Raw genomic sequence first — 26,932 nt, forward strand, 5'->3', positions numbered from 1 at the left:
GTTTATCCTCATAGTGAGCGTTTTCTGTTATTTTCTTGATAGCCATAGTTATAGCCTTAGGCCTAGAGTAATTTAATAGCCCATTTGTTTGACACTCATTGAACTGGATCTTGAGTTGAATATTTCAATCAAGATCTGTGTGTTCAAACTCTCTGCATCTGAGTCCTGATCTGAGTCCCGGCCTGACAGACCCCCAATAAAGAGCATAGAGGCGCTACCAGGAGACATGCCAGTACACCAGGAGACGTGGAGGAGGCCGTAGGAGGGCAACTGCCCAGCAGCACTGCCAGAGCCCTGCAAAATGACCTCCAGCAGGCCACAAATGTGCATGTGTCTGCTCAAACGGTCAGAAACAGACTCTATGAGGGCCTGATGCCCACAGGTGGGGGTTGTGCCTACGGCCCAACACCATGCAGGACGTTTGGCATTTGCCAGAGAACACCAAGATTGGCAAATTCTCCACTGGCGCCCTGTGCTCTTCACAGATGAAAGCAGGTTTACACTGAGCACATGTGACAGACGTGACAGGAGAACGTTCTGCTGCCTGCAACATCCTCCAGCATGAGCGGTTTGTCAGCGGGTCAATTATGGTGCGGGTCGGCATTTCTTTGGGGGGCCCTGGGTTCCTCCTAATGCAAGACAATGCTAGACCTCAGGGCCTCGTGGCCTAGAGGTTGGTGATCGGAAGATCGCCTGTTTGATTCCCCCAGCGGACCAGCAGAAAAATTTAAGTGGAGTATCCCCTCCCCCCTCCATTAGCCGGCTGATGTGCCCTTGCGTTGCGTGTGTGTGTTTCCCCAGTGATGGGTTAAAAGCAGAGAAGTAATTTCCCAGTCTTGGGATCAATAAAGTCAATAAACTTAAAACCTCATGTGGCTGGAGTGTGTCAGCAGTGTGTGTATCAGCAGTTCCTGCAGGACGAAGGCATTGATGCTATGGACTGGCCCGCCGTTCCCCAGACCTGAATCCTCCATCCTTGTCCTGTCCTCCATAATGTGGCCTGCCTGAGGAAGGAGAGGGCCCCCAGAGTGCCATCAGATGTGGACTGGGACAATCCAGCCATCTTCCCGGATGACGACAGTGGTCGGCTGATCAGAGACCAATTTGTTTTAAATTATTTCAGTTAAAGTGCATTCTGTACATTTAAGTTGAATATGGCCTGCAATAGCAGAGGTGTTATTTTCTATTCATTTGGCCTATTGTGCTGTGTACTGTGTGTGTACAGGCCTGACATTTGTCTGTTCATTTGTTATGTATGGATTTGTCCTGCATTTATTCCAGTGTGCAGACATGCAGGGTGTTTTATATACAGACCTTTGAGAATGTGTATTTATTCTTGTGATGAATACTATGCTTTGATTCTGTGCTTTCTATCTTGTAGAGCACTGTGTGACTTCACTTTTGAAAGGAACTGATGGATTACTTGCTTTGATTTATCCAATTCAATAAAGGAACGTCATGTCATCATGTTACCATATGATGTGCATTTTTACATTGATTGATTGATTCCTTTATTTCCAACATGTGATGAAAAAGACAAAGCAAACAGACAAAAAGTGACAATAGTAAAAATAAAGAAGAAAAAAAAAGTCACCCTCTTCAATTCATGCTGATCTCAGATTACATGAGCGAAAGGGAGTAGGAAGAAGTGTAAACTTATTAAACCCTACCCCTGAAGTACTATTACATTTTTATCAAAAAAACTCATGACTGAAACATCCTGATTCATCCTCAACCTGTACATGATCCATATATTCAGCAATTATCGATAAATAACGTGCACAGTATGCAGGCATTGACAGTTACATTATGTATAGAAAAAAGTGTTGTGATTCACAAAACACACCCAAATACCTATTAGTCATTACTATATCATGCAAGAATCAATTCTTTATACCTTTTTTTAACTGACTTATGTTAGATATTTGTTTTATCTCTACACACAATTTGTTCCATAGTTGTACTCCACAGATCGTAACACAAAAACTTTTCAATGTAGTGCGCACTTTAAGAATCTTAAAATTTAACTCACCCCTTAATTTATAACATCCCTCTCTATCACAAACCGTTTCTGAACATTACCTGGCAGTAAGTTATTCTTTGCTTTATACATTATTTGCATAGTATGCATAGCATAGTATTTGCATATATATAATATATGATTGCAATAAATGATCACAAATGTTTAAATAATGACAGTGGGTCTCATTGAATGTGTAGTGGAAAGTGGAATAAATATTGGTTTCCATTTGTGGTAACTGCTGACTGAGATAAGGGATGAGATTAAATAGATCCTGGAATTTAGCCTGGTCTGGAGCAGGCTAGCTTCACAGAATAAATCTCCATGGTAACTTATGTCAAAACATATCCCACTTCCCCCTATCCTGCTCTTGTGCAACCAGATCAAGGATAAATTGATCCAGGATAATCAACATATCATACATAATCCCTTATCCTGGTTTTGTGCAACAGGCCCCAGGTCAGGGAGGGGATCCCTCAGGAGACCATCTGCCCCCTCATCAGGAACATACCCAGTTATTGTAGGGAGGTCATACAGGCACATGGAGGCCATACACACTGCTGAGCCTCATTTTGACTTGTTTTAAGGACATAACATCAAACTTGGATCGTGTGTGTTTCCACTTTAATTTTGAGTGTGACTCCAAATCCAGACCTCTATGGATTTATACATTTGATTTCCATTGATAATGTTTGTGTGATTTTGTTGTCAGCACATTCAACTCTGTAAAGAACAAAGTATTTTATGAGAATATTTCATTCATTCAGATCTAGGATGTGTTATTTTAGTGTTCCCTTTATTTTTTTAGCAGTGTATTTGAGATCATTTTACTGGACTGATGATGAAACGCTCACACTTATCACGCTGGAACAGGTGTGGAAGGCATTTCCTACGTGGTCCCGATGCTAATAGGAGCGTTAAGTTCTGCTGCGGTGTTAAATTATTTGCTTTTATTATTTGCTGTTGTGTTCAGTACCACTGTGTACCGCTACGTGGCGAAATAATATTAAACTTCGCTCCAGTTTCCCACGAAGAAGACAGTGTGGCGTAAACTTCCGGGGTTTAAACTCGTACTTTCAACGGGCGACGCTGCTGCCGAAGCCGGAGAGTTGTGAGTCTTGAAAGAGACTGTTTGTAAAATGTATGTCAGCAAACAACGCCAGAAATAAATTTATTATAGCTGTGTTAATGTACTTTTTGGCGCTGATTTTATTTTCGCTAAATCTGTACTCTCACCATTACGTTAACGTCACTCTTTGGGAAGAAAGCCAAATGTTAGGATATGACATACTCACCTTGTTTGTCTTACAAAGTTATATACAATTTCATTATGCTCGACATAGGGGAATTGTCGTTTAGCTGATTATGCGCTCAAAGCGCAGAAAATGTGTGTAACGTTACTCATAGCGACAGTAGACCGTGTTTTCAAATGTCCCGCTCCCCCTGGCGCCCGATCCACGGTAACGGAAATACACAGCGGACTTGTGTAGTGCATGGCTAACGCATTATACATTTACATTTCACTGACTTTACCTGTTACTGCGTCTGCTCAGACTATATATCCCATATCCTAACACCTCATCATGTTTTTTTTACTTCAGACTAAATGTAATTTGTTACATCTTAGACTACACATCACTGACTTGTTTATATCTGAGTAAGATGAAAATACAAAAGCACATAAGAACCATAAAGTGTTTTAAAAGCTCTCCAAGCTGCAATCTCTGTATTAACATGGATATTGCAAGCACAGCTGGTTCCTGCTGACCCCAGGCCTGATTTGTGAAGCTTTGTGTTGCCTCTTGTCACCGAAAGTATGCAGGAAGTATGTGAATGTTATACCTGCAACAACAAACCATTTTTTTACCTTTGTTTTCAGTGTTTTGTGCTGGGATGGGATCTCCAACAAAGGATGCGACAGCACACAGGTAAGACATAGGTGGGCATGTTTGTGGTCTCTGTTAGATAAGTGTGTCTGTAGCACTGGAAGTGTCCATTGTGAGAAGCATGTAATGCTTTTAACCAGAGGTTCTTAATTGGTGGACCGTAGTCTGGACCCAGATGCTGTCCTATCCGTACTCGGACCTATAAATGATATGCAAACTCATGCCAAGGTGACGAAAACATTGATTTTTAATTTCAGGTTTATACAGTAATGAAAATATAGATATGAATATTCCAGTTTAAATGCAGCCCTTATTATTCTTCAATTGAAAAGAATAACCTTTTTAAAATTATTAGAGTGCTTATTATTATTAATCATCCAGTTAAATGATGAAAACTACTTTAAATATTGGTTAAAGATGGTTGAATTGTATGTTTTTTTTTATTTGATTTGACAGTCAGAAGTGATGACATGCATATGCTAATACAGCTACTAGGCTACTTCAGTGTAGATAGCACTGAGTCATCGGGCAAGTTAGACATGATGTTCTGGACCTTGGCTTGAGGAAGATTGAACCTCTGAATTTTAATTGAATGCTCCTGCTTTTAACTGTAATCTGCCTGAATGATGCTTTGATTTATTTTGTCAGTCTCATCCCCCACTGTTTAAGTCTTATCCCTTGTGGATTTACTCTGTGAGGGATAAGTGGGTTTAAATGCCTGAGTATTCATTCATTATCATTTCATGCGCTTCATAAAATTTGCTGCAGACACGAACTGTACGTGTAATGCTATGTGTTATTTTGATGCTTTGATACTTCAGGCCGTTCATTGTCTAAGAAATCCAGGTTGTAAACTGTTAAAAATGTCTATTAACATTAACAACCTTTATTATTAACAATTATCACTGGGCCATTAAGGAAGAACAAACGGCAAGACATTTTGGTGTTCATCCAAACACCATCATCGGTTGTAAACAGTGACAAGAATAGTTAAAAAGGGTACTTCACTGCTGCAAAGATAGTCTTGTCATAAAACTGGTCTGTCTATGTGGTAGAAAGGCACAAATGATTTTGAAATTGGTGCTACAGGACCAGAGGAAAACAAAAGAAAGGCTGAGGTATTCCACTTTGCCCGGAAAGGTAGAAAACCTGCAACAACCAGAATGCCCTGCCCTCCTTGACCTCCAAGGCCACCTTCAGGCCGCTCCCTTTGGATAGGCTTGAGCAGAACTTCCAGACCAGACAGCACCAGCGTCATCACTTGCCTGTAGCAGACAGGCTTCTGGGTGTGAGGGTGGGCTCTGCAGTAATGAGCAAAACTTGTTATGGATTTTACTGATTCAGATCACAATATCCTTGTTGACACGTTTCCAGTCTGATTTTTGAACAGTCAGTTTCTTTCAGTGTTAATGCAATAGATGAATAGATACAACAAAGCTCTCTGTTTTGCAAACAGAAGTAACATAGATTACAAAATGAAGTATCTTTGGGATGACAGCTCCTGCATTAGGATGACTGATACTTCAATAATCATACTGGCAAAAACAAACATTTGAGATCTTGTGACAAAGTGTGTGAGAGGTGTGAAAGTCAGTAGCTCAGCAGCTCTAGGGTTTGTTATCAAAGTTTTTTCACAGTAAAAAAAATGTAATAGTGCGTACCATAGTACTCTAGTCATGTATGAACTGTTTTTTTATTGCATGATTTCGCTCTGTAACGTTGCTGTGTTAGTAACAAAACACTGTTGTTAATGCTCTTAGTCTATGCCCAGATGTCCGCTTTGCCCCGCTGGCCTTCTTTCAGTTTATTTTCAGCCTCCTGAAATATGTCTCCAGCACTCCCCTGTCCATATGTTGCCAAAAACTTTTGTATAACATTATACATGCGTGTGCCTTCTTCTGTAACGTTAGAATTCAGCAACTTCATCCAAAAGTAACTACCCTCCTAAAATTCGCTCCAGCACAGCGATTCCACATCTCTTTCCTTCGGTGCACATTTACCCCAGCGGCCCCACCAGCTGCAAGTGGGCATACAAAAAATGCCACGGCACCATCTGTAGCCTGAACAGCAACCCTAGAGCTGGCAAAAGTAAGCTGTGTGACATGAAAGTGAGCGGCGGGCTCTGGGTGCAAGCAAAACAGAGTCTAGTGTTCTTCATTTGCATATACTACCCACAATGTCATGATACAAAGCTGGTTGAAAATCAACAAAGTTTCCCTTTAGGTGGCTAGAGCAAACACATGGTCAGAATTGAATGTGCATTACCCCACATGTGCAATGTTTGTGTGGATTGATATTCAGAATTGTCTTCTCCATACTGGCTTTTTTTTTTTTTTCCCCTACAGAACCAGCATTCATACCCCTGGTCAAGAACCTGACTCCCCACTTCCCCCCATCCATGAGCGTCTGGCTAACCTGCGTCCCTCCAGGGAGCTGCTGGAGTTCTACAGACAGAAGATTGCTCAGTTTGACGGCGAGCACGAGGAGCTGCTGCAGATGCTGGAGAAGTACAGAGGCATCACAGAAGACCAGGTGAGGCCCAGCTAGGAGTCATATTTGATTGTTTTGTATGTGAGATCGCCTCTGGTGTGCCAGCTCAGTATATTTGTCTGTTTTAACTGATCTTCTCTCTGTTCCGGATATCCTCCCAGTATAAGCTACAGAGGGAGGTACGACAGCGTGAGGGAGAGATTGTGGAGCTCCAAAACGCTCTGAGCGACATACAGGTCTACCTTTTCCAAGAGAGAGAGCAGTCTCTGCGGCTTTATGCAGAAAATGACAGACTGAAGATCAGGTTGGTGCATCGTTAATGAAACCATAAGATCATGCACAGACTGTTTTTGATTGGTGGATGTCTAATTAGCCAGAGTGAGGTTAAAAAACGTGTGGATGTGCAGGGCCTTTAAAATCTGTCTTCAGTATTTATTGGCCTTTTTCTTTGCTAGCAGTTGTGTACATAACAAAACTAACCATCTGTTGACTGCAGAGAGTTGGAGGACAGGAAGAAAATCCAGCACCTTCTAGCCCTGGTGGGTCCTGATGCTGGAGAGATCACATATTTCCACCGGGAGCCTCCTCACAAGGTAAACGTTTGTCATAGACTTTCTTACAGAAGATGGTTTGAACTGTCAATCACAGGTTTGTGTGCATATTTCAATCACTCAGTCGTGTATTTTAAATTGAATACAATTTTCTTCATTTCTTTTTTGTGTATTAGCCAAAAAATACGTGTTTATTCCACTTTGAATTCAGTCTATGTCAGCAACAAAAGGGAAAAGGCAAATAAATCCAGATGAAGAAGCTTTGATTTTATATGATAATATATTTCAGGTCACTGTAACACAGAGGAATGCTGAATCCAGATCAGAGGAAAATCTCAACCTCAGGCCAACAAAGTTAAGACCTGCTGTAACCAGGAAAGGTTTGAAAACGTTTTTTTTCTACATTTAGTGCTTTAAAGATTTTGCCTAATAATTTGATAAAGATGTGAACATTATAATATGTTCTTTGTTGTGTTCTTTAGTCAAAACATCAGCACTGTTATTATGTTTAAACAAGACTGTTATAATAAATAATGACAGTATCTGATCTGGTAATATTTTCTGTGCCGTGTGTAGTGAAGTGAAACTCAAACACAGGTTTCCTGTGAGCTCTTTGCTCATAAGCAAATGGTTAAATAATTGAAATTTTGATTTCATGTCTGTTTAAGCAGAGAGTAGCAGGAGAACAAAATCAGCAGATGGGGTAAATGGACAAAGCCTGGAACAATACAAGAATGATAACCAAACTTTGTTACTACAGGTGGGTCTAGGTGTCCACTTTCTGAATGCAGGTAATGGGATTTATGTGCTAACATGTCTCGCAAACACACCACCATTCAATACTAATGTTTCTTCCTTTTCCTGTCTCCATGATTTCGGTGATGAGTGGACCAAGTGTTTATCGTTGTGGCTCATGTTTCCAGGTGGAGGCTCTGCATGCTCAGATGGAGGAACAAACCCGTCTGACCAAAGAGCAGGTAGAGTCTCTGCTGGAAGATCGGCGGATTAAAACGGAGGAGGCGCAGGCACAGCATCTCAGAGATCAGGAGCGAATCACAGCTCTGACTGACAAGTGGGTCTGAATTTGTAGTTGTTCACTACTACTGTCCGACCGACAGCTGAGTGTATTTTTGGAATGAAGCTCCAAGAACACTCTTTTTAATATCAATGACTTGTGAAAGACCTCAATGTCTAACTCTCACCTCATCTCACATTTGGCACCACAGGCTCCAGCAAACCCAGATCCTGTTGTATGAGAGCACCAAAGATTTCCTGCAGCTAAAGTTTGTCACAGGGGCTCATGAGAAGAGCTGGATGGTGGAGAAGGACCGGCTGCTGAGGGATCTGGACTCCTGCCACAACCGTCTGAGGAAGGCTGGGCCTGCTGGTGCAGAGCCGGGCCGAACGTGGCAGCCCAGCAGCAGCACCGCCCTGCTCCTTTCAAGGCCTCAGCCAGAGTCTGAGCAGACACAGAAGGAGGAGATGAAGGCAAGATTTGTTCTTTTGTAAATTCTAAAAGGAAAACTGTCAAAACATGTTGACTGAGGGCCTTAAAAACTGTTCCTGTGAATATGTAAGTCTTGTAAAATAATCTTATTAACTCTTTCCCTTGATAGAGAATATCAGAGCTCTTTTTGCCTTTGGGTGTTGCTTGGAGTTTTTTATTTCCCTTATTTAAATGAATGTATTTCATCAGGCATTGCAGGAGGATCTGAAGCAAGCCCATCGTCTGGCAGAGATGTACAGGGAGCAGTGTATTACTCTGGAGACAGAACTGGCCCAAATCAGAGAGCAAGGGGATGTGGGCAGGGAAATATTCAAGGTACAATGACCGGACTGTCTGTAAAACCCTCATACACATCTCTGATTGTTATTTGTTGTATAGCAATCTTGCAGGTTTCTTGTTACTGATATTTTTGACTTACTAAGTCTTAATCTGTGCAGGAGCGTTCAGACAAAATGGCCAAGCGTCTTCAGCTGATGACTCAGCGTTACGAGGCACTGGAGAAGAGGAGGGCCATGGAGGTGGAGGGCTTCAAGACGGACCTGAAGCACCTCAGGCAGAAATTCAAAGATATAGAAAAACAACTCCTTAAGGTAAAAGTACTTTCTGAATAACCTACTAATGTCTTGTTTTTTTCTGTTTAATTATTGTCTTGATCATATGAAAATTATTTACTTTCATTATGTCACCACAACAAGTGTGTTTTGAGCTCTTTTGTTATCAATACAAAAAAATTGTCATCGCTGGGTCTTAAATGGATTTTTACCTTGTTGAAATAATTTCACCTCCAGCCTTCCATGCTGCTGATATCATAGCTAACATCTAAACTACTATGTATCCACTGCTTCAGGCTACTCTGAATATTGGGCCCAACCAGGACTTAGCCATTCTGCATGAAGTACGCCAGACCAACACCAGGACGAAGAAGGTTCAGGGTGAGCTGATGGCATTAAAGGCTAAGATCTATGGACTGGAAAATGAGCTGAGATTTAGCTGAGGGCTGGACTGTGATGTGTTGTGTTCCAGTCAAGCGTGTTGTGCTACTGTATTTATTACTGAAACTGAGAGTGAGTCAAAATGAAAATGCAATGATCCAGTTAGAATTTTCATTTTCATATACTCATACAGGTGTTCAATAACAATTTCAAAGACCTAACCTGCTCTAAGTGGACAATATTTAAATGCAGTAAGAGAAACAGCTACAAATAGTTTCCCTCACTGGGAATTGCTTTTATTTTATTAATAACCACAGCTTTAATTTATTTCTATTTTATTTTGTTATTTTGTTTGACCTCCGAGGTTTATTCTTCTTTAACTTATTGGTCCAAAGGGAGATGCTTGATTTCTGTTGGTGTAAAATGGACAACTTCCTCCTCTTTACTCATGTTCGAGAGATGCAGACTGGTGTTTTAACAGGAGATCGCAGAGCATGGCCAGAGGGAAACACATTGAGAAAAAGAAAGGTTAGTCAACTGCTGAAGTGGCCATGCTGAAGTGCAAGGTGCACGAGCTGCTTGCTCTGTGACTGAGCACAGCCTCTGTGACAAATGAGCCTAAAGCATAAAGTTGTGTTATTTTGGTATCTTCCTTTTGAAAGCGGGGACAATGAGAGTATTTGTGTTTAACATGACGATATGTGTGTGTTTATTTGCATTGTGTGAAGAGACAGTGAAGCAGAATGTCATGCAATGAGAGTAGTTGTACATTGATGTGCTGCATTATGACCACAAGGTGTCAGTATTGTACAAGGAAATTTATACTCTTACATTATAGAGGTGTGAGTACTTAATGTCTGTGCTTTACATGATTCTAACTCAAAATGATTTCAGAAATATATTTAATAGTTATGTAATAGTTTCATTTACACTTAGCAATTAAATGGTCTATAATAATAGCAAAGGTGACATTTCCCATGTTAACTACAATTTTCCAGTGTTCTTGGGTTAAAATTTTAAAGGTTGTATTGTGTGGTTGACATTGATGTGATTAAACTGTTCAGTTTGAGTAAATTTCCATATGCTTCACAAGCTGTGTTATGTTACATAGGCAGGGTTTTTTGACCACCCTTGGAGGAGTCCTTTGTTTCTTCATCTGCCTTGTGTGGTAAGACTGTGGGGAGTTATCCCAAAAAAACGAAAATTAGCTGTTTTTTCGTTTGGGGAAAAAAAAAGATTTTATTTTATTTTGGGTACACACCTTATCAAAGGCATCAGAAAATGAATGCCGACTATATGGTAAAACTTTCTAAATGTGTCTTAGGCCAACTGTTTCATTTTAAACTTATCTGTGTGTCTTGGTTACTGATTGTGGTGTCTGATTCAGTGAGCCGTGGAGCTCAGCGGCTCTCCCTGGCAGCTGACAGAGACCCTGGCACCCATCCATCCTCACCATCACCGGGGCTCACGTCTCCTCTGAGGAAGTGTGGAAGTTATTCTGCAGGAGCACCACCAAAGTTGAAACTTGTCCGCCAAACCTCAAACCTTGCGATGCTTATCAAAATATAGTAAACCATCCGAGTGAAGCTACACAGGAACACAGTACATCTAGTCCAGCTACACCTCAAAGTAAATCTGGTGAAACCTCGCAGTGCTCTGCTATATTTATAAAAACAAAAAAATGACTGAAATGCAAAGAAAATCATTCAAATTAATTCAAATAATTTCATCTTTAAAACTGCTTGATAAAATACTCAAAATCACTCATTTCTATCAGCTCCCAGCTCAGATTGATCCCATACTGTGAATTTGAAACCATACTGTGAAGTCCTTGAACTCAGTGACATGATGGGGGCCTTAAGGTGGCCCCCCACCTGACTAAGAGGCCCTGTCTGTAAACATGTGGTTTTAAAACCTTGTTGTGGACAGGGTGGAGCTATAGACAGTGCAGACAGTACAGACCTCCACATGTGGACCGATGTTCTGTTCAAATTCTGAGGAAGAAGAGGCGAGGAACAGACTTAATGTCTCTGATGAAGGATTACTTGTTTTACGGTTGTTCAACAATTCAGAGCAAAATTGTAACTGTCAGTGCGGTTATTAGTGTAAACCTTCCCATCAGTGTGTGTGGGGGAGGAACAGCAGCACTCTGACAGGATCTGCTCCAGCAGCAGGATCAGCCTGATGCAGAGCAGGAAGCAGACTGCAGCGTGATCCTGACAGCCGTGCTGATATTTGTGCTGCTGTGATGCATCAAGTTGGTGATTTGCAGGTGGGATTGGTATTTTTGTTGGTTGGGCAGGTGGGTTGGCTCTCATGATGGGTCTGTTGAATGCACTAAGAAAAAAAAAAAAATAAGTGTGTGGGCGAATGTGTGTGCATTTGCTTCTTAACTGAGGAGCTCAAGGGCCCGTCGTTACTGACTGACACCGCTGCTACGAATGATTGGAACTGTGTCACAGAAATTGCCACAGCACACTGACTACATACGTATATCCTACAGCCCCCACTGCAACTGTCCTCACAGGACTATACTTTCGGAATGACAGACTACATAATGGACAGCTGACTACTATATGAGAACACGAAATACAGCAAAATACAGCTGATTGCAAGAGGATGTCTTTGTTAATATAGTAATTTGACAAAAGCAGCTGATTGCATGTGTAAACTGTAGCCAACATTCAATGAACACTAAAAACATAAGTGGTGAAATGTTGTTAAGGAATGTGGTTAGAACAGCGCCTTATATGGTGCTACCCAAACAGTGAAGGGCAGAAAGTTTCATCGCACATTTGCAATTTTAAATGACTTCTCACTTATGACTACAAAAGAAACACAAAGATTTGTGTAGTCCTGATGGGTATACTATGAAGGAAGTTCCACATAGCCAGGCTTTCTTGTGAGCTGGCTTGACAAGACCTTTTAGGTGGCAAAGATGGCAGAGCTACATGACGGACTCCATGGAAGAGGACCCGCTCCCTCTGTAGCTCATTCCAAGGTGACGAAAACACAACGATTCTTATTTTCAGGTGAGTAATTATACAATAATGACAACATACTTATGAATATTCCAGTTTAAATGCAGCCCTTATTGATCTTTAATTGAGAATCAGAGATAATGGGCATCACAGTGGTGGTTGGCAATGTTCTTATCTAAGCCAGATTTTCCTCATCATGCTCTGTGCGCGCTCCCATGAAAAGGGGCATTTTGTGCATCACAGGCATTATCAGGCGGACTGGCGGTAATGCATACATACAGAGCCCGTGGCCGGGTATTGGCAAGATTGTCTATCCCAAGCTGGTCACCGCGAAGGAAATCCATAGAGGATAATGAGTTGTCTGCAGGGGCTTGCCCATACCAATCCCAAATAATCTGCACTACCTGAGTGTGAAACCTCCATTTCCCTGCGGAGAAACCTCAGCCATGAGAAGTAATCTACCAGAGAGTTAGCTCTTTCTGGGAGACACATCACCCTCAAGCTGTGAGAGTACAAATGCTCTGGAGCACACTAATGAAAACGACAGGGACTCTGTATTAACAGGTTACGAGTGGTCACAGACTGGTCCCTCACCACTTGTGCATATAAACCTGAAAACACTAATGGGGATCATTCATGTTCTTTAATGTTAAATCAGCAAAAACAGGGAATCTGAACCTGATTTTGCAAATATTGCCAGCATCGCACCTGCAATGTTTTTAATCATTCTGTATTTTCACATTTTCCCTTTTAACTGGAAGTGGTGGCTTCACAGAAGTCGCTTAAATTAAATTTAAGTGATCTTGCTTGCATTTATTTGAAATATTTGAGAAGTTTCACCATCACTTTAAGGTGCTGTGTGTACATAAGGAAAACAGATGCAGACTACATAATGAGCAACTGACTACAATATGACAACATGAACTACAGCTAATCTGTGTCTTGATATAATAATTTACCATTAGCAGCTGTGTGCACTTGTAAACGCCATGTCATAATTGCAGCAGATGAACTGCGTGAAACGCAGAAAGTTTGATCGCACATTTGATCATCGTAAATAAATAACAAGTTATGAACACTAAGATTTGGCAGAAAAAATTTGGGTGTGGTGGAGTATCCTCTCCCCCTCCATTAGCCGGCTGATGTGCCCTTCAGCAAGGCACTTAACCCCCCAATATGCTCCCCAGGCGCTTGAATGCAGCCCACTGCTCCTGTGTGATTCACTGCATGTTGCATGTGTGTGTTTCAGTAATTAGGTGATGGGTTAAATGCAATGGGATTATTAAAAGTAAATAAAAAAAAAATGTAGAGTCCTGCTCCCGCCATTGTTTGTGCCTGTCAGCTGTGTGTCACGCCTCTTTTATACGTCACGTTAAGGCTTCCGCACAGGATCCACCTGTGTATGCTCGCGCACGGCTCCTCGGGTACACCGACATTCGACCGGTGTTGGTCGAATGTCCTTAAACGCACCTCTTTTTTTTTTTTTTTTTTTTGGAACCGTCAGGCATTGCGGCCTTGATCACGTGGGCTCAGGAGCAACAAACTGAAGCAGAGCTGACATCATAGTGACATTATAACGATAGTTCCAACAGATATTGATGAGGATTACATAACACAGGTAGGTCTGTCAGTAACACTAGTGTGGCTATTAAAGCGGGCGTTGATTCATGTCGAACTGGTCGTGTTTGGAAGAAAGGCGCTGTAGATGACATTGTAGCGTTAGCCTGTGCTTAATGATGCTTTCTGATGCAATCAGGTCTGTTGCACTGTCACACTGGTATTTGTAGATAAGTGCATGAGAAGATGACTGTTTGCCACAGTCTTCAGTGTGTGCAGGACCATGTTTAGTCTTCTGTCTTAAATTTTAATGTGTGTGTCGGGGTCTGATGTGAATTTGTAATGTGAATAGAAACCACAAATGTATTTCAACTATTTGAACTGCCACTATTTTCCTGATTTCTCATTCTGTTGTTGCTGTTAAATGTAGCAGCTTGTAGTTGCAATTTCTGTCATGTCTCCTAAAAATTTTTTCACCCAATCCACAGTATGTGTCATCGGATTGACGATGTCATGAAGCTGTGCTGTGAGTTATCTGCCAATACGCAAATCCAGACCACAGTGAAAGGCTCAGGCAAGGGAGCAGCAGCAGCTGGGGGACTGGCCTTCGCTGGAGGGCTGGTCGGGGGTCCTCTTGGAATAGCAGTCGGTAAGTAAAAACAGGAAAATCTGTCATCTGCACTACGGTACAGAAGCCCACGATGAATCATCACACAGTCAGCATTTTCACGTGTCAATAGTAGAGCACTGAATTAAATTAAAATTAACAGAGCCTACCTGTGCTAGATCTTGATCAAAGTCCAGTCCAAAGCCTTGATTGGACAGTTTAATCTTAAATCAGTTGCCACAGTTTTCAAGATGCCATCTATGTATGCTGTCATGGCACACCTGATCTCTGATAAATCAGAGGAAGCAGCCCTTTGTTTTCTCTTGATAATGGGTCGATTGTCTCATTATCTCAAGATAACAAAGCTTGTTTACTCGAGAAAACAAAATTAACTTGTGTTCTCCACATTAACATTAAAACATTGGAAGCATGGCCGATCTAGGCTCCGTACTTTCGGCACTACTGGTATCCTGGACGTCACCCCTTGTACTTGCTTTGTTGCAAACAGAATTTGCTCCGTAGGACCAGTAAATACTGTTGCTAAATTTCACAAGTTTGAAACCCTCTCCCCTACAGGTGGTGCTGTGGGAGGCCTTCTGGGGTGCTGGCTGACCAGTGGACAGTTCAAACCACTGCCTCAGATCATAATGGAGCTGAGTCCTCAGCAGCAGCAGAAGCTTTATGATGATCTCATGGCCATCCTGGGAGACATTCAGTGGACAGATCTGGCTCAGCTAACAGCTCTAGTGATGGGCAACGCCAGCCTGAAGCAGCAGCTAACAGGCGCCCTTCTCGGGTACATCACCAAGGAGCTCCAGGCAGAGGTGCACTATGTGGATTAGCTTCTGTGGAAAAACTGGGATAACCTGACTGGGGGGGCAACATGCTCAGGAGGACTGAGTCTTTGACAAGAATGTGAACTGTTTCTGTGAAGCTGGAGAGACTCTTTATCAGATGTGAAATCACATGTTGTAAAATGGCTCAGACACAATCACAGTCCTGGTAACAGGTTACACTGGTGAAAAAGAGGTTAGCACATAACTGTGAATTACAACAGCTTTATAACAGGATTAATTTATTATTGGAAGTGCACTTGAAAGAATTATTTATTCATTAAGCCTTTAATGGCACTGATTTTCATGTTTTACTTTAAAGGTTACTCAGAATTAAGGTCACTCAGTCAGACCTTCAGCTACAATGAAGTAGTGTTACCAGTTTTAAAAAAAGATTATTCATTGAATGAGTGCCAACTTCAGGGTGTGACATATTTTAATTTGATGTAAATTTAGGAAGTTTAACAGTAGGAATGTACCAGCTTGTGTGTACACTGTATTGTTTTGCCATCACTGAGTCAATTCAGGCTCTTTTTTTGCTTTGAGTGATCTCGTCAATTAAAAGAGGTGTATGTGAGGTTGTCAGTTGGGTTTTCTAGATCATCCCATCATCTTATCCAAATCACTCCGTTCCTCAGGGTTCCTACGCCTCTTGTAGGTCATAGGTATGTGCTGAGCACTTACAACTCTTGCACCATTATATAACCATGAAACAGGCTCCAACCACCCCCTGAGGAAAAAGGTAGAAAAGCAGAAAGCTGCTGTCCCCTCCAACCAGCCGGTCTTAAAAATACGATCCATGCATTTTTTCTGTTTGCATGTATTACCCATATGCTGGCTTGTTTTGATTCTGCTACAATTGTTGAGGCTCTGACCCCGCTGCATCTTTATTAATCTCGTATGGCCCTGAATGTAGCCCTATAACCTCCAGGATTGTTTCTCTAGTTACTCTAGTCACTGTCAAAAGTAGGTCCTAAGTGCAAAGCAGAACTCAGGCTAGTGAAACTTTTTTTTTTTTTTTTGTAATGAAGCCGTTTGTTGTTCCATTCACCTTTTGCAGTTGTGGATTCATCCTGCATTTTTGATTCTGCCTTTCATATAGTTTCCTCTTGTTTTTAGCATCTTCTGCCCTCAGCTTTTGGCTGACAGTAGTTCTTTTTTGTCACTTTTTTGTGTCACATACCATTGTTCAAAAGTCAAGGCTTGGGAAAACCACCTTTGCTGCAATTACAGCAGCAAGTCTTTTGTGGTATGTGTCTACAAGCTTCGTGCATCTAGAGACTGCAATTTTGGCACAATCTTCTTGGCAAAATAGATCAAGCTCACTCACATTGGAAGGAGATTGCCCAAACAGCAATTTTCAAGTCTTGCCAATCAGACTGAGGTCTTGGCTTTGACTGGGCCACTCTAAGACATTCCTGTATAGCTCTGGCTGTGTGCTTTGTAAAGCTGGAAGGTAAACCTCCACCCCAGTCTCAAGCCTCATGAAGACTAAAACAGGTTTTCTTAAAAAATTTGAAGAAATTCTTGTTCTTGGCTTCGTCCATCTCACTCTCTATCCTGACTAGTTTCCCAGCCCCTGCTGATGAAAAGCATCCCCACAGCATGATGCCGCCACCACCGTGTTTCAGCGTAGGGATGGCGCACTCAGGGTGATGTGCAGTGTAGCATCACATTTTGAAACAGAGTCACAGAGTTCAATTTTAGCCTCATCTAATCAGAGTACCTTCCGCGACATGCTGTGTCTCCACGTGGCTTGTGGCGAACATTTCTGATGGGTTTCCTCTTGCCACTCTTCCGTAGAGGTCAGCTTTGTGGAGTGCACGACTAATAGCTGTCCTGGGGACAGATTCTTCAACCTGAGCTGTGGAACTTCCCAGCTCCTCCAGAGTTACTATTGGCCTCTTGGTTGCTTCTCTGATTAACTCTCCATGTCCGGTCCATCAGTTTAGGTCGACGGCCCTCTCTTGACAGACCTGCTGTTGTGCCACATTCTTTCTATTTTCTAATGATAGATTTAATGTCACTCTGTGAGATATTCAAAGCATGGCATATTGTTTTATAATCTAATTTTGCTTTGTACTTCTCCACAACTTTAACTATGACCTGTCTGATGAGATCCTTAGTCTTCATGACACTATTTGTTTGGTAATGTTCTCTAAGAAACTTTGAGGTATATTTATACTGAGATTAACTGCACACAGGTGGACTCTCTAATTATGTGACTTCTGAAGGGAACTACTTGTACCTGGTCTTAGTTGTGGCTTCCACAGCCAAGGGATGAATACATTTGCACTCAACACTTATATTATTATAATTATATACATCACTGTAACTCACTCATGGAGGTGGAGATATATTTATTAATAAATAAACACATTTTATACCACTTCCAACTCTCAAACGAAGCCATCTAAAAATACATATTACAGAAAGAAACCGGGAGAGAGCTTCAGTATTTATCCCACCACAACTGTGTCATCATCAGGGAACTCATAGTAGGGAACCTCCAGGTTCAGAGGAGCAGGTCCCTTTCTTATTCTTCCTGAGGCATCATAGTGGGAGCCATGGCAAGGACAGTAGTAGCCTCCAAAGTCTCCGGCGTTAGCGATGGGCACACAACCCAGATGGGTGCACACACCAAGGACGATGACCCAGCTGGGGTTAATCACTCTATCCTTGTCATGTTGGGGGTCACGTAGCTCCGCAATATTCACAGACTCCTCCGAGGCGATTTCTTTCTCTGTGCGGTGACGGACAAACAGGGGCTTCCCTCTCCACTTGAAGGTCATATTTTTGCCTTCAGGGATGTCACTGAGCTTGATCTCAATCTTGGATAAGGCCAGGACATCTGCTGATGCACTCATCGAGGAGACAAACTGGGTGACCACTGTCTTCGCTGCATAAACACCAACCACAGTGGTGGCTCCTGTGACAATGTAAGAGAACAACCTTCTCCCCTCACTGCTCCCCTGGGAGGACTTGTTCGGGTTGATGACTTCAGGCCGACGATAGTCTGTAAAGTCAGGAACCTTGATATCTGTGTGGGCAAGGCGGATTCCTCCAGGAGCTGGGAATGAGACACATAATGCAGTTTTTAAAGACAAACGCAGCTGATGGGTGAACAGATCAGAAATTACACAGTATCTTAGAAAAACATATTAACAGAACGTTATTCTGTTAATGCTTCATATTCAGCATTTAGAACATTCAGTTACCATATTTCTCCCTCAAATTGTTGTTGTTGTTTGTCAATTTTCAATATACCACACTGGACAAACTGTATCCTTGTTTTCAAGGCTTAATTGATAGTTGATCTTATAATTTCCAAAAAGACTGAATGACTTGTGGTGCATTCCTGTGACCTTTTAAATTGGCTACACGTTTAGCATATTAAAGGAAAAAATTCCTTCGGAAGGAATTTTAAATTCGGAATTTTAAAAAAATTCCTAATTTTAGTAATGAAAATTGGATCAAATCAATACTGGAAATGGATACAGTATACTGTATCCATAAGAATTAATCATCATAGGTTACTGAAACCAGAGAAACTGTTTTTTTTTTAAAAAAAAAAAACATCAAAGCACTCTAAATCAGGATTTGAATGTTTCCCCAACATACCACAAAGTACATAAGATCAGGTCTAGATCTCAACCTAGAAAGCATGATACAATCAGTAAAGCTGCTACTACTACGTTCGTGAAAGCTACTTGAAAAAAATAACTACACGATTACTTGGTCAATTATTAAAATTGTTGATGATTGATTTTCTGTCAATCACCCAACTGGATAATCGACAATACCAAACCTGAAGTGAGTCATCAAAAGAACTGTCTTTGTTGAAGTACTTCCCTCTGCGCTATAATTTGTAGTGCACTTTGACCTAAGTAGGTATTTCACCTGTACTGGCATGCCAATGAAAACCTTTTCTAACCATGGTTACGTACCATACTTTGATATTCACCACAAACATATTTACAAGGTCACGCAGCCTTTGCATTAAAGGTAGAACATCGGTCAGTCAAATGAGCTGAATAATTATCGACCAAATCTGCAGAAAGCAAATTGTCCGGTCAAACTTTTTCCTGTTATGTACTGTGGTGATGTAATTTATAAGCATTCTTCTGCTTCCACTCTTGAACCACTAGATGCAGGCTATCATCCTACAGTTCATAGCTGGAGATGGTTTTAGAACGCATGGATCCTTACTATATGAGAAAGTTGGGTCATTGGCAGCCAGAAGAGTACGGCACCGAAATCAATAATGCACTTCTTGGCAAACTAGCCGACTACCCCTCATGTCTTCTAAACTATGACTCAAGGTCCAACAGGTCCCAAGCCTACGTCCTTGGCCTGTTTGTTTTAACCTTCGTTGATTTCATGTCATCTATTGTTTATTTTTAAGGGACACTGTATTTCAGAATTTCTGGATTTCAGGGACAACACAGCTATATCATACTACATGTTAGCAGTAGTATAAGTTTGCAGACAACAAAGCAAAAAATAATAATAATAATAATAAAAAGTAAAGTCAAACCAAATTTATATATATAAAGATATCCGATCAACCTTACTGGCCACACGTCCGTCCACGGCCTTACCAGCAGCAGGCAATAACTCCTTTGCTCCAGGGAACACCAGGCTTTTAGTTGTGTGTTTTGTTGCCTGCAGGTACGGGGAAAGAGCCCCGGAACGAGCGGCTATGGACATCATTTTTGCCCAAAACAATATACCTCCACCCGTGGTTACGGACACGACCTTCGGTGCGATAACGAACTTATGTGCACCCCTCTTAGCCGCTTTGCCAGAAACCAGCTCCTCCTGTACAACGTTCCGCGTTACCAGTTCCGGTCTGACCGAAGTGTCCCTTTCGTTTTTTCTAATATGTCGCTTTATTGTTGTGTTTTACAGATAGTAATTAATACCACGATTACATGTGATACTTTTAGTGTTGAAATATGACGACAGTCTGATGCGAAGTAGGAGAAATTTAAAAATGACGGCTGATTTGGTACAAGCATTCCTCTCAGCCACCCGTATCCGGGGTCCTCGCGTGTAAACAAGGGTCCTCTCACAAAATATGGAGGCGAGCTACACAATGGTAACCTGAGAGAAAGAAAAAAGAAAAGAAAAATGAAAATACCTAAAAGAAAACTTTTCCTTCTGATTATCTTTGCGTATGTGGCATTTTCACTTTATGCTGCATACAATGTCTTCTTCAGCACCAAAGTAATCTCTCGCGTTCACAGGGTGGTGAAGAAAGAGACAGGAGCACCCTCAGGTAATTTCACTGAACACAGCCGTTATCGAGCCTCTGTTTCAGATAAGCTGCCTAAAATGTCTTAAATTGGCAGTTAGACATTCGTTTCTTATATATATACTTAAAGGAACTCCATGCCCATAAGCTGAATGGAAATTCTGTGTGGTGTTTGCAGGTGGTGTCAGAGATGGCGGCGCTGCTCCATTTCTAGCAGATGATTGGAATCCGTGGGAGGATGAGCAGGTGGAGTACAACTCGGCTCTCAATAAAAAGAGAGAGGCCTTCAAACAGCACCTGGGTCGAATTGACAAGAACAAACCCAAAAGATACAGGGTCCAAATCTGGGGGAAAGCTGCCATAGGTAAGTCACGGTATTATGAGATGTCATTAAGCTGTCACAGCCCGCAGAGATGAGAGAAGGTCTGTGTTGTGATTTGGACGTGAGATGTCAATACTGTGACTTTACAGTGACGAGTCTTCATCTGCGCATGCGCAATCACATGTACAGAAAAAAATGTTTTCTCATAAGTGGTTAATATACTGAAGTTGAGAATGAGAAAATGTTGTTTTTCAAGTCTTGTGATTGGTGGCTTCATTGATACTTTGGCATGTGATTTATTACTACTAATTTATTACTACAAACTTAACTACTGACTACTAGTCAGATGAAAGACTGCAGTACGCCCCTGCAGTGCGGACATGCATTATTAAACCTCACAGAACTCAGATGATGGGAAAAAACAAAATTGTTTTCAAATTCTGATGTATCTGCATGGTGAGGATGCAGAGAAGTTGAATATGCATTAAAAACTAATGTGTATTATCAAAGTTTATGAAGTAATTCGATTTATTAAATGAATGTATAAAATATAGTATAGAATCTGAATTATCATTGGTACATTACAGTTTGCAGTGTCATTGCAGATGGCAGGAAGATACTGCTACTACTGTGTTGAAGGTGACCAATGTTTAGATTATCGAATATATATATATATAATATCGAATTTTACATGTGCTTTAAACAATAGAATAGATCTTTAAAAAACATGATAAAAAGAATGTAATGAATGTTAATAATTGTTTGGAATCAATTTTTGTAGTGTGAAAGTAAAGAAGTTGTAGATTAGTCATATGGATGTAGCGCAGAGTGTAAATAAAGACAACCAGGTTTGAAGCACAAATACTAGAAGAACAAACACCAACTGGAACTGTATCTCAAACAAGTTTGAAATGATTTCTTTAGCTCATAATGCGTGTATTTGCAGCACCAATACTAAGTATTCATCCTTGATGGTCCCTGTGAGAAAATAAAATAATTACGTTTATCATTTGGAATAATAGATACAGCTTCAGTGTAAACATTTTTTATTCAAAAACAATTATGCTAAGCTTTAGCTTGATTTTTTTCACCCATCCACTTTGCTGCCAATGTAAGTTTGACATCAAATTAAAGTTAGGCCCAGTTGGGCATATACTGTATATACACCTGAAATACCAGCAGCAGTTCCCACATACATAGATATAGATACAAACAACATAAAATTGTATTTATGCTCTGCTGTGGAAGCCTGGCAATGGTACAACATAATGGCACTGCACATGTTGACTTTTAACTCTGGTAGCAGATGAACCCCTCTTTTCTCCTCAGGGCTTTACCTTTGGGAGCATATTTTAGAGGGACCCCTCAACCCTACTGACAAGGTGGCACAGTGGAGAGAGGGAGAGCTGCAGTCAGGAAAGATTGATTTCAGGTAACAATTCAATGACGGAATACTTAAAAACTTGTGTCCTGCATGTAGTCTGCTTTTGAGAGTCTGTGAAATACACCACATCGTTTCATATCCACTTAATAAAACAGAACCATTAAATTGTTGTCTCCCCCCTTCTTCAATCTTTAGTTTCTACACAGGCCCTGCTGTGGTCCAGGGTCATGTCCCTCTGGATATGAACAGCCTTGTTTTGGTTCTGAACGGCCGTGAGCAGCAGAAGGTCTCTTACTCCACAAGGTGGCTGGAACATGTCCAAGCTATGGTGCAGTCCCACACAGTGTCACACGTGGCTGTGGTCCTGCTGGGCAATGAGCACTGCAACAACGACTGGATCGGCCCCTACTTGAAGAGAAATGGTGGCTTTGTGGAGCTGCTGTTTGTGGTGTACGACAGCCCCTGGGTCAACGACAAGGATGTCTTCCAGTGGCCTCTTGGTGTTGCCACGTATGTCTTTTCTTAGTAGTCCTACGTCTGTGTATGTGTACATCATGAGTACTTAATATCAGTGCATTGAACTATTAGCAGGTTCTTTCTTGAAAATGAATAACATTGTCTAACGTGTTGCTCTGTTTTGCCTGTCTACACACAGATACAGGCAATTTCCTATGATCAGACCCAATGCCCAACTGATCACCTCCAACAGACCATACCTCTGCAATTTCCTCGGAACTGTTTACAAGAATTCATCCAGAGAAACTCTCATGCAGGTGCTGAAACAGTCTGGCCTGGATCAGGAATGCATCACCACTGCCAGGGAGAAGTGAGTCATTACTCGTTTGCCGAGTCATTGTTTAAGGCTGATATGGAAGAGTAAGGCTTTCATATTTTCTTGTAGTGACTGCCTTGTTTTATAACATAAAATGAGGATTTAAAAATATTTAGATATACTCACATATTGAGAATATTAAATATCAAGCTTCTTACTGAGACATTGGAACATCAACAATTTTGTTTTATGACTGTGATCAATTGTGATCTATTATTTGGCATTGGCGTTCCCACACACTCACTGAGACATCAAAATCAAGGGCCTACAAATGATTTCCAAGGTCTTGTGTAGTGAAATTCAAGTACTTCAAGTCTTAGATTAAATTTCATGGGTTGACATAACATAACATGACAGTGGTTAAAATTTGACATCACAGACACTAATCTTATTAAGTAGACTTATAAATAAAGGGCTGTCATCTACGTAAACATTCATCATTTGGTTTGTATGGTTATGATGTTCTTGGAGGCCTGGAAACAGCTGAGGCATAATAGTGATTTTAGGGTCTACATTTTAACATGGAAAAAAGTGAAGTTAAGGCTATACAATCCCTGTAAGGCCTTATTACGTCAACTGTCTAATATTTCCAAGCCCTGAGAACCTGGAAAATATCTGAATGTCTATAAGGAGTCATAAAGTAGAGGGACACATTTTTTTAAGTCTATCCTTAAACACTACTCCTACACCCATACTGTATGTAGATGGAAAGCGTTCTGGTTGCTGGAACCAGAATTTTGTACAAAAAGACAGTAACATTGTCCTTTGGACATCTGCCTCATATTAGCTTCAGCTGAACTTTAGAATGCATTTTAGCACAGAATGAGGTTTATTGATTTCGTCCCCCATCTCTTTCAGTGTGTGTGGCAGGTGATTAGTGTTTTAAAACAGACTTGAAAAAATGTGAACCTATCCTTTAAAAACATGACAAATAATGAACAGCAGCAAACACTAATCAGTAATCGTTCATTATAATGTACTCAATAATTAAATGTTAGCAGTTTGCAAACTTTACGCGCACATTATTGCATTCAAGGTAATTTTTTTCAGGTTTCACCCCTGTATGTGGTACATACTGTAATGCAGTTTGTGAAAGTTTCCTGTTTAGGTATTTATATCATGGTGTACGGTGTATGTAGTTGAAAGTACAGCAAATGCAGTTGAAGTTACTCTTGAATAGTAATATCAGGGAAACCTGGTTTGTGTTTGTGTTTAGCCAGTTTAAATGCAGATTTTCTTTTATTTCTCAGTAGAATGGAAGGAAGTGCAGTATCGAGATCTACAGGATGTATTTATTAGTCGTGCGTTACTGCAACCAGAACTACACACTGTGCAGTGTATTGAGAGATGACCCTTGCTGCCCTGCTGAATGGCATGCTGGTCACAGCTCACTCTCCGTCGCTCAGTACAGTACATTCAACATCTTAAGAAAGGGATTGGACATATTGTCCTGTAGCAAAGCCATGTAAGTTTGCCATTTTATATTGCTAAACTCAAACATTTCAAGCAGCAGTGATGTAATTTTCAGAATGAAACACATTTTTGTCTGCAAATAGCCTTGTCCCAAATAGATGAATAGCCTGGTCCCAAACAGATAAAAGGCCTGGTCCTGTTAGCAATGACAGCGACCAGTTGATTATCTCACATTCGCTGTTAAGTTGAAAGCTATTTTCACTTGAAAAAGTGGACGGAGTCTCTGTCTGTCTGGTGAAAAGACAGAGATGGAGATCTCCCATCTTCGTGATACTCCACATACTGTGGATGCTCTGTGCCTTCTTGCTCTGGGCAACAACATTATGTCAATTCACATAGACTGTTAAATCTGGGGTTAATCCACAGACATTGACCAGGGCTGTGACTTCACTGAGGCCATAAAATGTTGATGTGAGCTTTTGCATCCAAATGATGCATAAACTCTTGAGTTGCTAGGGGACGCAATGACGTCTTCATGGCAGTTTATATGAGCGGCTCTCTAGAAAGTTGCAGGCAACAATACTGGAGGCCAAGCAATCAGCCCGTTCTGAACAGGCCCATTATAGATGGCCAGTGCACTGTTTAAATTCTGTGTGGAGTTGAGGTGAGATATTTACAGAATGAATTGCCTCATTGGAACAGTACTGGAATATATCTTGTGTATTTATTATAGCAGCTTAAACTGATGGCTTTAGCATCCTTTCCTCCCTCCTTGCCTCAGGTGGCTCCCTCAGGAGACAGCAGACAGTCTGAGACGCTATCAGACAGCTTTGGCCCAGAGTGAGCTCACTCTCTGCCCAGTCGGGATCAACACAGAGTGCTACCGCATCTATGAGGCCTGCTCTTATGGCTCCGTGCCTGTGGTGGAAGATGTACTGACACCTGGGACCTGTGCAGCCGGGCCCAGCTCCCCCCTTCGTCTCCTCAAAGCCGCAGGAGCACCCTTCATCTTCATCAGTGACTGGAAAGAACTGCCGGCCATCTTGGAGAGGGAGAGGGGCATGAGCCAGGAGCAGAGGGTGGACAGGAGGAGGAGGCTGTTGGAGTGGTATGCCAGCTTCCGTCAGCAGATGAAGGAGAGGTTCACTGAGGTCATCGAGGAAACTTTCTTCAAAAGCGGCTGACCATGGTGCTTAATGAACAAACCTTTAAAAGATGAATAGGGGCAGATGTTCCATATTGATTTAATTTATTTTGTGGAGAAATGTGAAATACTACTGGTGTAGTGATCCTGATTATGTTCAGTGTAATATTCCTGTGCAGGTTATTGTAAAACTATTTATGTGTAGTCAAGTGTTGAGGCTGCCATGACTAGTCAGTAAAGGGCCCCATGACATGACTGTATATTTATCATTTTAATGTTTACAACAGTGGAATGTCCAGGTGTTTTAGAATAATAAATGAGACAGTAAACTGCCTTTCCATATATTATATTATTTCAACTGTGTTTTATATCTCTGTTTGTATGCACTTAATATTGTGATTTTTAGGAAACACTAAACAGTAGGTGTAGAATAAGACAATGTGTTTTTACACCTTGTTTGAACATGGTATATACAGCTGGTTTGTACTGAAAATGGATGTAGTTGCTGTAGCATGTGTTACTTTTCTGATCAAAACGCAACAAAACATTTTTTTCGTTGTTCTGTTTATTCCAGTGCTGTTCTGCATGGATTTGTAAAGAAAGTGCAATAAAGTAAATTGCAGTGTGGTCCTGAAGAGAAATCAGTGGATATACGTTTGTGCTTTTATTTGCCCAGCAGATGGCGCTGTGGACCAGTTACCTCTCAGTGGATGGACTGATCGGTTGACAAGAGAAGAGTTAGGAAAAAAAATAAAGCGGAAAAAACTTTTAATACCGGCTATTCAACCTTGTACAGCACTGTGTTTCTGAATGTTTGAAAACACATCCAATCCATGGGATATTTCTTTTGATTAAAGGACAAAAGTATGAGTAACTGCAAATCCTCAATGTCTTAATTTCAGTTGCAGTGCCACATTCAAGCCAGAGTTTAATGACAACACTTAGCATTCTGGTTTAGGGAAAAGCTTAACCTTTACACATACCGGATGTTATATTCACCAACAGCTGACTACTATGGACAAATTTAAAAAAAACTTTCAGATTTGGGAGTGTCAGTCCCCTGGTGTCCACTAGCTGTGTGTGTGCGCGCGTGCGTGTGTGTGAGCGCGCGCGCAGATCCCTCCCTCTCCCCTCCCCGCCTGGCTCCAGCTGCTGGGTGCTGCAGTTGGCCTGCCCTGTCTGCTTCTGAGCCTGCCGGGAGTTGGAGGGAGAAACC

General features: G+C 41.3%; 4 protein-coding genes across 8 annotated transcripts; 3 read left to right on the top strand and 1 right to left on the bottom strand.

Annotated features, from left to right (window-relative positions):
* The first annotated feature begins 3,066 nt into the window (after positions 1 to 3,066).
* On the top strand, positions 3,067 to 10,464 carry ccdc77 (coiled-coil domain containing 77). 3 transcript variants are annotated; one of them, XM_041938957.1, is made up of 12 exons: positions 3,067 to 3,161; positions 3,900 to 3,948; positions 6,252 to 6,438; positions 6,558 to 6,700; positions 6,893 to 6,989; positions 7,237 to 7,327; positions 7,616 to 7,707; positions 7,871 to 8,019; positions 8,174 to 8,435; positions 8,644 to 8,769; positions 8,892 to 9,044; positions 9,302 to 10,464. In XM_041938957.1, exons 2-12 carry the CDS (start codon positions 3,914 to 3,916, stop codon positions 9,446 to 9,448), a joined length of 1,482 nt encoding a protein of 493 aa, XP_041794891.1. In that variant the 5' UTR covers positions 3,067 to 3,161; positions 3,900 to 3,913; the 3' UTR covers positions 9,449 to 10,464. The 3 variants fall into 3 exon arrangements, with proteins under 3 accessions (XP_041794891.1, XP_041794893.1, XP_041794892.1); XM_041938959.1 differs by having other exon boundaries at positions 7,619 to 7,707; XM_041938958.1 differs by having other exon boundaries at positions 3,094 to 3,131.
* A 3,419-nt stretch (positions 10,465 to 13,883) lies between these two features.
* zgc:112052 (protein C19orf12 homolog) lies at positions 13,884 to 15,935 on the top strand. 2 transcript variants are annotated; one of them, XM_041939541.1, is made up of 3 exons: positions 13,884 to 13,985; positions 14,413 to 14,573; positions 15,108 to 15,935. In XM_041939541.1, exons 2-3 carry the CDS (start codon positions 14,414 to 14,416, stop codon positions 15,371 to 15,373), a joined length of 426 nt encoding a protein of 141 aa, XP_041795475.1. In that variant the 5' UTR covers positions 13,884 to 13,985; position 14,413; the 3' UTR covers positions 15,374 to 15,935. The 2 variants fall into 2 exon arrangements, with proteins under 2 accessions (XP_041795475.1, XP_041795474.1); XM_041939540.1 differs by lacking the exon at positions 13,884 to 13,985 and adding an exon at positions 14,011 to 14,123.
* Positions 15,936 to 17,707: 1,772 nt separating this feature from the next.
* On the bottom strand, positions 17,708 to 20,177 carry LOC121608247 (cytochrome b-c1 complex subunit Rieske, mitochondrial-like). Of its 2 annotated transcripts, none has more exons than XM_041939452.1 (2): positions 19,939 to 20,177; positions 17,708 to 18,434 (listed from the first exon to the last, which is right to left on the bottom strand). In XM_041939452.1, the coding sequence occupies exons 1-2, from the start codon at positions 20,075 to 20,077 to the stop codon at positions 17,824 to 17,826; spliced, it is 750 nt and encodes a 249-aa protein (XP_041795386.1). In that variant the 5' UTR covers positions 20,078 to 20,177; the 3' UTR covers positions 17,708 to 17,823. The 2 variants fall into 2 exon arrangements, with proteins under 2 accessions (XP_041795386.1, XP_041795387.1); XM_041939453.1 differs by having other exon boundaries at positions 19,966 to 20,175.
* A 258-nt stretch (positions 20,178 to 20,435) lies between these two features.
* Positions 20,436 to 26,477, top strand: rxylt1 (ribitol xylosyltransferase 1). The gene is made up of 6 exons (XM_041939212.1): positions 20,436 to 20,645; positions 20,800 to 20,985; positions 22,273 to 22,375; positions 22,523 to 22,837; positions 22,983 to 23,153; positions 25,354 to 26,477. Exons 1-6 carry the CDS (start codon positions 20,498 to 20,500, stop codon positions 25,754 to 25,756), a joined length of 1,326 nt encoding a protein of 441 aa, XP_041795146.1. The 5' UTR covers positions 20,436 to 20,497; the 3' UTR covers positions 25,757 to 26,477.
* The last annotated feature ends 455 nt before the right edge of the window (positions 26,478 to 26,932 follow it).

Source organism: Chelmon rostratus, chromosome 6 (assembly GCF_017976325.1).
Source record: "Chelmon rostratus isolate fCheRos1 chromosome 6, fCheRos1.pri, whole genome shotgun sequence".
Lineage (NCBI taxonomy): Eukaryota > Metazoa > Chordata > Actinopteri > Chaetodontiformes > Chaetodontidae > Chelmon > Chelmon rostratus.